Here is an 11,460-nt window from a genome sequence, read left to right on the forward strand (position 1 = left end):
TATCTATCTATCTATCTATCTATCTATCTATCTATCTATCTATCTATTTTTTGAGACGGGTCTTGCTCTGTTGCCCAGGCTGGAGTGCAATGGTGCAGTGGTGCGATCATAACTTCCCGCAGCCTCAACCTCCTGGGCTCAAGCAATCTGATCCTCCCACCTCAGCCTCCTCAGTAGCTGGGACCACAGTCACATGCCACCACACCTGGATACATATATATGTATATATATATATATATATTTTTGAAATGGAGTCTCGCTCTGTTGCCCAGGCTGGAGTGCAATGGTGCAATCTTGGCTCACTGCAACCTCCACCTCCCTGGTTCAAGCGATTCTCCCACCTCAGCCTCCCGAGTGGCTGGGATTATAGGCATGTGCCACCACATCCGGCTACTTTTTGTATTTTTAGTAGAGGTGGGGTTTCACCATATTGGCTAGGCTGGTCTCGAACTCCTGACTCAAGTGATCTGCCTGCCTTGGCCTTCCAAAGTGCTGGGATTATAGGCGTGAGCCACCACATCCAGCTTTCGGCTAATTAAAAAAAAAATTTTTTTAAATAGAGATGGGGGTCTCACCATGTAGCCCAGGTTAGTCTCAAACTCCCGAGCTCAAGCAATCCTCCCATGTTGGCCTCCCAAAGTACTGGAATTATAGGTGGGAGCTACCACACCTGGCTCTTCTAAATGGTATGGACACAGTGACCACACACACAAATCCCTGCCTTGAAGAGCTTACTGGCCAGTGGGGTGAGACAGACAGTGAATGAAAGAACAGGTAATAACAATATAACAAGTAACATGAAGAAAACAAAAGCAGGACAAGGTGACGCAATGACAGGAGGCTGCTTTAGAGACAGTGGTCTAGACAGTTTCTTTGAAGAGGTGACATTTAAAAAGACTGCTGAACGAAGCAAGTGAGGTGGCCTTGTGGCCCCCTGCAGTAAGAGTATTCCAGAAAGAGGGAACAGTAAGCACAAGGCCCTGAGATGAGACTCCATTCAAATCACACTTGTCTGGCAGGCCAAAAACCCAACTCTTCATTTCAGTTTAGGAAATGAGCCTGGTGCTGGGAGGCGGGGACACAGATGAAGGTGGACCCTATTGGCTCACCATGTGAGTGGTGCTGGTGCTGGTGAATAGGGAAAGAGGGAGATCTCGCTCCTCTGACATCTCTTGTAGCTGGAGTCGAATCCTGGCTGTGCCACTTCCTAGCTTTGGGACCTCAGGACATTCATCTCTCTGGGTCCAAAAAGGCTCACTCACACTAACAGAGAAATTGGTACCAGGAGTGGGGTAACGAGGCAGAGAAAAGGAACAGATACCAACTATTGTGCCCATTTATGTGAGATTAAAAAAAAAAAGAAGCCGGGCGCGGTGGCTCAAGCCTGTAATCCCAGCACTTTGGGAGGCTGAGACGGGCGGATCACAAGGTCAGGAGATCGAGACCATCCTGGCTAACACGGTGAAACCCCGTCTCTACTAAAAATACAAAAAACTAGCCGGGCGAGGTGGCAGGCGCCTGTAGTCCCAGTTACTCGGGAGGCTGAGGCAGGAGAATGGCGTAAACCCGGGAGGCGGAGCTTGCAGTGAGCTGAGATCCGGCCACTGCACTCCAGCCTGGGCGACAGAGCAAGACTCTGTCTCAAAAAAAAAATAAAATAAAATAAAAATAAAAATAAAAAATAAAAAAAAAAAGAATGGGAACTCTCTCGTAGGCCTTGCTGTAAGGATGAATTAAAATTACTTCTACTTTCTATGCTCACTTAGGCAGCACGTATGCTAAAAACTGGAATAATACAGAGAAGATTAGCATGGCCTCTGTGCAAGGATGATATGCAAATGCATGAAGCTTTCCATGTTAATTTAAAAAGTAAGTTCTACTTTCTAAATGTCTCTTGTTCCTATCTTTCCATCCCCATGGCCCCTGCCACTGTTCCTCTTCTCCCACCTGAGATTGGCATCTACCCATTGCTGATCTCTCAACCTCTGATCTCACTCCCTCCAAATCTACCTCCATGCTGTATCTAGAGGATCTTTCAAAAATGTAAATCTGATTCTACCTCTCTGGCACAACCTCTCCACTGCTTAAAATCCTTCTATAGCTCCCCAGGGTCCTGGAGATAAAGCTAATTTGGCCTTACATTTGGCCACAGGCTACCCTGACGACCTCTCTAGCCTTCTGTCTCTCCGCTTCTCCTATTGCACTCTGCACCTAGAAGCATACACTTGTTTTTGTTTGTTTGTTTGTTTTTGAGACTGGGTCTTGCTCTGTCACCCAGGCTGTAGTGTACTGGTGTGATCTTGGCTCACTGCAACTTCCACCTCCCAGGCTCACATGATCCTCCCACCCCCGCCTCCCAAGTAGCTGGCACCATAGGCATGTGCCAGCACATCCGGCAAATTTTTTGTATTTTTGGTGGAGACAGGGTTTTGCCATGTTGCCCAGGTGAAACACTGAACTCCTGAACTTAAGCTATCCTCCCATCTTGGCCATTCAAAGTGCTAGGATTATAGGTGTAAGCCACTGCACGTGGCCAACTTATTTATTTCCCCAAATTATTCTGTTTCTTTCTCACCTCTTGGCCTCTGCCTCCTCTGTTCCCTCTGCCATGTACATTCCTGATCTTCACTGATCCCATCCATTCTCCATACCCCTTTGACCAGCTAAGTGCTTCAGATTTCAGCTCAGACGTCTTCTCCAGGAAGCCCTCCATTCCCACCCAGGCTGGGTCAGGTACACCCCACCCCTGTGCTCCCACAGCCCCCTAGACTGTCCCATCCCAGCCCTGACCATTCTGGGTCTTCCTGTCTAGTGACATACCTATATCCCCTTTGTACTGTGAGTCCCATAAAGGTAGGGCTATGGCTGTCCTGGTCACCACTGTATCCCCAGCATCACCAGTACAGGGCCAGGCACAGAGCCAGGAGCTCCTCTCACCTGACTGAGGCCCAGGTGTTTGCTGACATTCTCCGACAGGTAAGCCATGTCTCCCTCGGTGGTGAGCACCATGACGAAGCCCTCCAGGGCCTTCAGGTAGCAGGCATCCAGTGGTTCTCCCCCTGCTCCCACCTGGTTCCACTCCCCTGGTGCCCGGGGCGGGGGGGATGGGGGCATCTCTCGTCAGTTATGGACTGAATTATGGACTGACCCTGGGCTAGCCTCCCTCTGCCTTGCCTCATTCAGAGAAACTTACATGCACCCCCGAGGGAGTGGGGGTACATCCTAGTGACCTGGATTCCCAAGGAAGAAAGCAGGACCAAGAAGCGCTGGAATTAGAAGCAGGGCCTCCCAGGGGGGCAGAATTCTAAGTAGGAGTCTCCCAAGGGAACAGAATTCTAAGGATGTGGGTGGGCCTCCTAAGAGGACAGAATTCTAAGTGGATGGAACTCCCCAGGGTCAAAATATGAAGGGGCCAGGGCCTAGGGGGAATTGTAATACAGAGCTGATGGGGAAGCCTCGAAGGGGTTCAACACTCATGGAGGGCAGGATGTTCCAGAGGGACAGAACTCCAGAGAAGCAGGGGCTCCCAGAGGACAGACTTCTAAGGGGGTAAAGCCTCCAAGAAAAGTAAAATTCTATGGGGCAGGGAAGTCAAATGGGCAGAGCCTCCCAGAGACTAATGCTACTTCCCCCACTTTCAGGGTCCTGGGATTCCATGGGGTTTATGTGTGAGTGTATGTGTGTGTGTGTGCGTGCGTGGCAAAGCCCGCTGCAGGGTGCAATTCTAACTGGGTGGAAATTCAAGGAGATGCCTACTAAAAGAACAAGTGATGTAGAACTAGAGGGGTGGGGAAGGGACAAGGGACTCTCAGGTTCAGCAATGAAAAGTTGGGCGGCGTAGCCTCCCAGTGGATGTATTATGAGAGACCAGTGCCTATCCATCTGGGAGAGTCTCCGAGAGGATGAAATCCTAAGGATTGAAGGGTTAGAGGATTCTCTGCGAGTCCCAAGGAGGCGGGGCTTCCAAAGGGCGCATTTCAGTGGGCGGGACCTCACCAGTGATCGACTTCTAAGGGGGCGGGACTCCCAGCACGCCAGTAACTCAAAGGGGGCGGGGCCTCCCCTGGGAAGTGGATTCCAGGGGGGCGGGGCTTTGTCAGAATACGGCTTCCCGGAGGAGGGGCCTCCATGGGATGTGGGCGGGGCCTGGCCAAGACGGGAATTCCCGCGGGCGGGGCTCACCTGCGGCGCAGAGGCGGTGCATGCGCAGGTAGCTGATGGTGAGGCGCATGATGGAGGCCTTGTCCAGGTGGGCGCTGACGCCGCGTGCGAAGGGCAGCGTGTGCGCCAGCTGGTACAGCACCTCGGTCTCCTGGCTGCGCCGGCTGCGGGCCGCATCCCGGGACTTTTCCTTGCGCAGCTCGGTGGTCGACCTGAGGGCATGGGCAGCGTTCACTGGTGGTGACTCGGGAAAGACAAGAGGAGGACAGGACGAGCACGTGGGGAGCTGCCACCTGGGGCCGGGGCTCGTGGAGGGCTGGGCCGCAGCTGCGCAGGCCTCGATGTGTGGCCCTGTCGAGTTCGCGGCACTCTCTGGGCCTGGGAGGGCTACACTGTCGAGCCCTCCTAGCCCTGATTTTACCTGTGGCCTTGCCAGTCCATGCTGCCTCCTGCGCCTCGCTCCTTTCCGTGGCGCGCCTAGGGCCGCTCTGTCCCCTCCCTGACTTATCTGCAGTTTATTTCCCGGGCTAGGGACGCCTGGGGGACAGGGAGGGCCCCTGCTGGGAGAGGGCTGGCTGAGCTGGCCCGGGGCCAGAGAAGGGAGGGCCCACGAAGGAGAGGCCTACAGCCTCCCAGGCCCCCTGCCCTACAGTTTCCCAGAATCTCCTCCTCTGCCCTTTTACCTCAACTGAGCCATCCTGTGAATCTTGGAACATAGATCTCAAAGTCTAACGACGAACCACGAACAGGGGCCCTAAAAGGGGCAGGGACCCGCCAGGGTGACACAGCAAAGCAACCTGTTCTGTTTACCACTCACCCTGCCCTGTAATCCACTTCAAATACCTACATTTTGCATATGGGGTTGGAAGAATAAGGGTCGTTTTATGGGAAATATCTGCCGCTTATCCAGCTTTTACTATTTTGTCACTCCCAGTGCCAAGCGCGAAACTTACGTTAACCCGTCTAATGCTCAGGCAACCCAAAAGGAAGTTGGTAACGCCCCACTGAACAGATGAGGACAGGGAGGCTCAGACAGGTGCACTGCCTGCCCACAAATAGGGAAGCCTGCCTTTAAACAATGGTCTACCTAAACTCTCAAATTTTCTCTCTCTCTATGGGCCTGGGTTTATGTCCAGATTTTAGCTCTTCTCCCTGTTTCTGCCACTGTCTTCAAAATCAAACTCCAGGTCTGTCTGAACCCAAAGTTTCTTTTCTTTTCTTTTCTTTTCTTTTTTCTTTTCTTCTCTTTCTTTTTTTTGAGATAGGCTCTCACTCTGTTGCCCAGGCTGGAGTGCAATGGCATGAATATGGCTCACTGCAGCCTCAACATCTTAGGCTCAAGCCATCCTCCAGCCTCAGCCTCTTATGTAGCTGGGACCACAGGTGTGCACCAGCACACCCAGCTAATTTTTGTATTTTTTGTAGTGACAATGTGTCATTTTGTTGTCCAGGCTGGTCTTGAACTCCTGAACTCAAGTGATCCTCCCACCATGGCCTCCCCAAATTCTGGGATTACAGGTGTGAGCCACCACGCCCGGCTTCTTTACTTTCATACAAAATTACAGCCGGAAGCGGCTATAATTTGGAGGGTGAGACAGAGGATCACTTGAACCCAGGTTCAAGGTTACAGTGAGCTATGATTGTGTCCCTGCACTCCAGCCTGGGCGACAGCTCTGTGTCTAAAAAAAGACAAAAAACAGACCGGGCGCGGTGGCTCACGCCTGTAATCCCAGCACTTTGGGAGGCCAAGGCCGGTGGATCACGAGGTCAGGAGATTGAGACCATTCTGGCTAACCGGTGAAACCCTGTCTCTACTAAAAATACGAAAAATTAGCCGGGCATGGTGGCGGGCGCCTCGTAGTCCCAGCTACTCGAAAGGCTGCGGCAGGAGAATCGCTTGAACCTGGAAGGCGGAGGTTGCAGTGAGCCGAGATCTCACCACTGCACTCCAGCCTGGATGACAGAGCAAGGCTCCATCTCAAAAAAAAAAAAAAAAAAAAAACAAACATAAACAAAAACAAAAACCGAAAAAAAAAGACAAAAAACAAATTAGCAAAAATAGAAAAAATAAAAAATGATTATATGATGTATTACATCTAGTATATTGTATATATAGTCTCATCTACATTTATAATATTGATAAATGTTACCATTAGTAATAGGCAGCTGTCATTTGCTAAGCATTTGTGTGCTTGCCACTGTACTATGTATTCTATATGTATTCATCCAATCCTCAGGGGACCCCTAGGAGGGAGGCATTTTATTTTTTTTTTATTTTTTTAATTAAAAAAAAATTTTTTTTTTTTGAGATGGAGTTTCCCTCTGTCGTCCAGGCTGGAGTATAATGGCACGATCTTGGCTCACTGCAACCTCCGCCTCCTGGGTTCAATTCTCCTCCCTCAGCCTCCCGAGTAGCTGGGATTACAGGCATCTGCCGCCACGCCCGGCTAATTTTTGTATTTTTAGTAGAGTCGGGGTTTCGTCATGTTGGCCAGGCTGATCTCAAACTCTTGACCTCAAGTGATCTGCCCACCTCAGCCTCCCAAAGTGCTGGGATTACAGGCAGGAGCCACCGTGCCCAGCGGAGGGGGACACTTTAAACTTCCACTTTACAATGGGGAAACTGAGACCGAAAGGTGAAGTCCTTGCCCAAGGAGCCCCAAAACCAACAACTGGCGGAGCTGGGATTTGAATCTGGGCAGTGAGTTTCAGGCTTTTTCTCATCCCCTCCTTGGGACCCATCCGAGGGAAGCAGAACCTCTAGGAGGGGTCACTGTCCCTTCCTAAATTCAAGAGCAGAGGCGGCTTCTGGGACGGCATCAACCCCAGCCTCAGGCAAGAGACCTGTAGCCCCACCACCCAGGGTGAGGGGATATTTTCCTGTCTGCAGACAGAAGGAAAAGAAAATCCTCAGTACAGCAGGGTGGGAGGCACACAGGAGGGCAGGCTGGATGGAGGGTTGGAGCAGGGGAGATACGGCCCCTGTCCCCGCCCCCTCCCTCCTGGCTGGTGGGGGCAGGGGCCTCAGTCCTGTCTGCCTGAGAGGACATGCCGTCCTGTTCTGTTCCAGCCCTGTTTGTCTTCCTGCCCAGAGGGTGGGGGTGAGAGGGCCTCACGGTGCTGGGGGCCCGACAGAGGGAACAGGGAGTGGGAACCGGCAGGGAGGTGTGGCCAGCGCCCCACCTCCCAGGCAGCTGGGCTCTGTAATCCTCTGTGGCTGGGCTGCTTCTTCCATAGAAGGAGCCAGCTGGTGGCTGCGGAGGGACCCTCCTTCCAACTCCCAGCCTGCCCTCTGGATGTTCTACTGGGAAGTGTGGGTCTTTCCCATTTCACAGACTGGAGGCTAGTTCCTCTGGCTCAGGGTTCCAATCCTGACTCTACTACTTATAAACTCCACTACTTACAAGCTCCACTATTTATAAGGTGTGTGACGACTTACAAGCTGTGTGAACGTAATCGTGCTCTGTCGCCCAGGCTGGAGTGCAGGGGCTCGATCTCGGCTCACTGTCACCTCCGCCTCCCAGGTTCAAGCGATTCTCCTGCCTCAGCTTCCTGAGTAGCTGGGATTACAGGCGCCTGCCACCACGCCTGGGTAATTTTTATATTTTTAGTAGAGACAGGGTTTCACTATGTTGGCCAGGCTGGTTTCGAACTCCTGACCTCAGGTGATCTGCCTGCCTAGGACTCCCAAAATGTTAGGATTACAGGCATGAGCCACCAGGCCCCGCCAAGGTTAGACTTCTTATTCTCCCTCTGTGCATGTCAGAGGTGGAAAGCATGGGCTTAGGAGCTTCTTGGGCTTTAGAGTAACCTGTGGGTTACCCTACACGCCCCATAGTGTGGTATGTGCATGCAATTACCTACATGGTTTTTACGCAAGCATCTTAAAGGGAGGACTGACTAACAGTGACACTATAATAATGATACATTAGTGTGTTGAACACTCACGGAGCTAGACTCCATTGAGTCCTTACTACAACCCTATTGAGCAGGAGAAGTGATTTCTCCTTTAAAGAGGCAGAAACCGAGAGTCGGAGCAATGGTATCCCCAGCCCAAGTAACCCAGCGCCCTCCATCGACACTGAACTGTGTTTAACCACTTCTCAGTGAGTCTGACCATGTTCCTGCAATGACTTTCCCCACTTTCCGGATGAGGAAGGCAGCCCAAAGAGGTGATGAAACTTGCCTGAAGCCACACGGCTTTTAGTAGCAGAGCCGGGATTCAAACCAGGTCTGTCTACTCTGACTTGAACTCACTTTGTGGCACACCTATTGGGTGTTCTGCCCCCCACCATCTGCTTCCTCACTACTGGCTCCTCATCTTGATCTGGGATGGTGGAAAGGGAGTGTGATGCCCAGTTTTCTTTGCTTTTTTTTTTTTTTTTTTTTTTTGGAGACAAGGTCTGGCTCTGTTGTCCAGGCTGGAGTGCAGGGGCCTGATCTTGGCTCACTACAACCTCTGCCTCTCAGGCTCAAGCCATTCTCCCACCCCAGCCTCCTGAGTAGCTGGGACTACAGACACTCACCACCATGCCTGGCTGATTTGCGTATTTCTAGTATAGATGAGATTTTGCCATATTGCCCAGGCCCACCTCGAACTCAAGCAATCTGCCCACCTCAGCCTCCCAAAGTGCTGGAATAACAGGCCTGAGCCACGGCGCCCTGCCTCCCCGTATTTCCAGGATCTGAAACTGAGGCTCAGAGCAGCAGTCACTGACACAAGTCCACACCACCAGCAAGTGGGTGAGAAGGGATTAGAACCCTGAGTTTGGGGCCTGTGCTCTTGGCAGGTGTGCCCACCGCCCAAGGGGCCCCTGCCCTGCCCCTCTTTTGCCTAGCAGCCTCGGTCCCTTCCCCCGTCACACCCCTGCTGCCTCCAGATCGCCCCAGCTGGCCCCATGCCCAGCCCTGGTCCAGCCCCCTGGCACTCTTCCCAGCTTGGGACGTGCAGCTGGAACCCTGCCACCCTTTCTCCGTGTTCCAGCCAAGAACAGGGGGTGGGGCCAGGGCCTGGAGGGCTCAGGGTGAGGCCTGAGAATGGGGGTTGGGGCCCAGTGCCCCCTCCAACCAGGAAGGAGAGAAGCTCACCTCGTCGCTGCCCTGAAGAACTTGCCACCCGTGAGGAAGGCATAATAAAAGCAGGGAGTCCCTGCCCCACATTCAGGGGCTACTTCTGGGATTTTCTCTTCTCACACTCAGCTGGGTACTGGGGGGTCTTACGAAAAGCACAGAGGATTTGGTGGGTGGGGGCTTAGGTCGTAGCTGGGCAAGGATGCCTCTTGGCACTGCCCAGAGCTGTCCTGACAGACTAGAGGCAGGGTTTGGGTTTGCAAAGGGACTTGGCATGAGGGTCTGTGGGAGCCTCTCTGCCCCCTGACTCTGCTTGTTCCCAAGGACATGGTAATCTGGTGGGGTGCCGGTCCCCCAAATCCTATTTTCTCCGGGAACCTTGTACCTCACAAGACACTCTGGGCTGCAAGCCGTACCCACCAGGGACTTCCCAAGAGCATCCTTGCCCACAGTGGGATGGCAGCCAGCCCCAGCTAGAGGAAGGGAAGGGGGAAAGGGGATTTGGGGGGCCCACTCACCATCGCCCAGGCCCCCTTTGCCTGAAGGGCCATCCAGGGGATGCAGGAGGGGACGCAGCGCAGCCAGGACCCGGGTGCGAGTTACGAGTGGGTGGCGCGCAGCGGTGAGATGACTCCACAGGAAAGGGCCGGCCTTGGGTGGGGAGGGGGGGCACCCCAGCTCAGCCAAGAGGGGCCCCCACCCAGCCAGGAGGGGGCGCTGAGAAGGGCGGGTCGACAGCTGGCCCAAAAAGGGTGGGATGGAGTTCCCTGGTAGGCCCAGAGCCAGGGCCTGGAATAGAGTGGGGGAGGGGGAGAGGATGGGGGCGGTTAGAAACATGGGGTGTGCACGGATCCAATCAGGCCTGAGAAGCCCGGGAGGAGGGAAGGGGGTGAGGCTTACTGGGTGCCTCACATTGGACAGGGAAAGCTGAGGACCTAGAACATTTTCCAGAGTCTCATGAGAACATGGCCAGATAAGACCCCATGGCAGCGGCCCCAGGGCGCAGGTTCCTTGTGTTCCAGCAGAGCTGCACCTGCTGGGAGGTGAACCCAGAAACCCACCCTCCGCCCGGGATGACCCCAGCTGAGCACTGAGGCAGGGGGCGCTCCCATCACAGCCTGCAGGCTCACAGCACCCCGCCATGGAATCTCCCCCAAAATAAAGCTTGAATGAGGCTCCCCTGTCTCTCAGGATGGGGGTGGAGGGGTGAGATGAGGGGCTGGACTTTGGGAAGTGGGTCCAGCTTGTTTCCCTGTTATTTAAGGGAGTGACTCTGGCTTTTGAAAGGATACAAAAAGTCTCTTAGGAAGGGTCCCAGACGGCTTCTGAAAGGGGTTCCCCTCTGCCCATTTCTAGGGAAACCCAACGTTTAGGAGACTGTGTCAGGAAGGGTACTATCAGAGGAGCTCTCTCCTCACTTGAACTCAGGAGATGAATGCCATTTCAAGGGACTCCCTATATGTGGGAAGGCTCAATTTAGGGGTATTCCATATCTCCTAGGATCCCAGGGACCTGGTGGAAAAGAATACCCTCAATTTGGGGAGTTCAGAGGCCAGAGGGATCAATATGTGGAGGGAGTCCTCCCGCAGAAGCCTGGGGACTGCTCAAATGCAATCACCCCTAATTTATCAGGAATCCCAAGTTCCACCCCCAACCAGAAGGGTAAGCGAGCCTTGGGTAACAAAAAATCGGGGACCCCGAAGCCGCTCTTGGCCAGAGGGGCGGGCCAGCCAGAGACGCAGGGAATCCCCCACCCCTGCAGTTTCTAAGGGTGGAGAGTGCGGCGGGGATGTGCCTCTATCTGCGCGTCCCGGGGCGTTCTTGTTTCGCACCCGCGAACCGCCTCCCCACAATCCAGCTCAGGGGTCTCCAGGAGGAGAGCCCCCCAATTCCCAGAACTCCTGCCCCCGAACTTCAGTACCTTGCGCGCTGCAGCCCCAGCGCCATGGCTCGCCGGTCGCCGCTCCGGAGCCCTCGAAGGCCCGTAGCCCCCTCCCCTGGCCTTGCGAGCCCCCTCCCCAGCTCCTCCCCACGCCGCGCGGTTGGCTGTGCCGCGCCAGGCCCGCAGCTCTGATTGGGCGAAGGGTATGTCACTCCTGAAAAGGAGGCGGAACCAGGGGAAAAGACTTGGAAAGGCAAGGTGGGTGATACCGTGTAATACACACCCCCCAACCACGCCTCTCGCCGCGGATTTCCTAGGCAGTGTAGCCCGCACCGTCGGCTGGCCGC

The 11,460-nt window shown here is 53.9% G+C and overlaps 1 protein-coding gene and 1 non-coding gene across 5 annotated transcripts in view; one reads left to right on the top strand and one right to left on the bottom strand.

Moving 5' to 3' along the window:
* Window positions 1–11,180, bottom strand: part of HIF3A (hypoxia inducible factor 3 subunit alpha) — a 47,472-nt gene extending 36,292 nt beyond the window's left edge. Inside the window, exons 1-3 of one of the 4 annotated variants that reach the window (XM_026457322.1) lie at window positions 11,153–11,180; window positions 4,183–4,373; window positions 2,938–3,083 (exon numbers count right to left, since the gene is read on the bottom strand). In XM_026457322.1, the coding sequence (XP_026313107.1) occupies window positions 2,938–3,083; window positions 4,183–4,373; window positions 11,153–11,178 (363 nt within the window). In that variant the 5' untranslated portion in view covers window positions 11,179–11,180. Of the gene's footprint in view, window positions 1–2,937; window positions 3,084–4,182; window positions 4,374–4,582; window positions 4,672–9,749; window positions 9,884–11,152 lie in introns of those variants that run through there. The other 3 variants (XM_026457323.1, XM_026457324.1, XM_026457325.1) reach the window with 3 other exon arrangements.
* Window positions 1,755–1,862, top strand: LOC111520194. Its single transcript, XR_002724591.1, has one exon. It is a non-coding gene; the product is annotated as a U6 spliceosomal RNA (small nuclear RNA).
* Window positions 11,181–11,460: the final 280 nt, after the last annotated feature.

Source organism: Piliocolobus tephrosceles, chromosome 21 (genome assembly GCF_002776525.5).
Source record: "Piliocolobus tephrosceles isolate RC106 chromosome 21, ASM277652v3, whole genome shotgun sequence".
NCBI classification, from domain to species: domain Eukaryota; kingdom Metazoa; phylum Chordata; class Mammalia; order Primates; family Cercopithecidae; genus Piliocolobus; species Piliocolobus tephrosceles.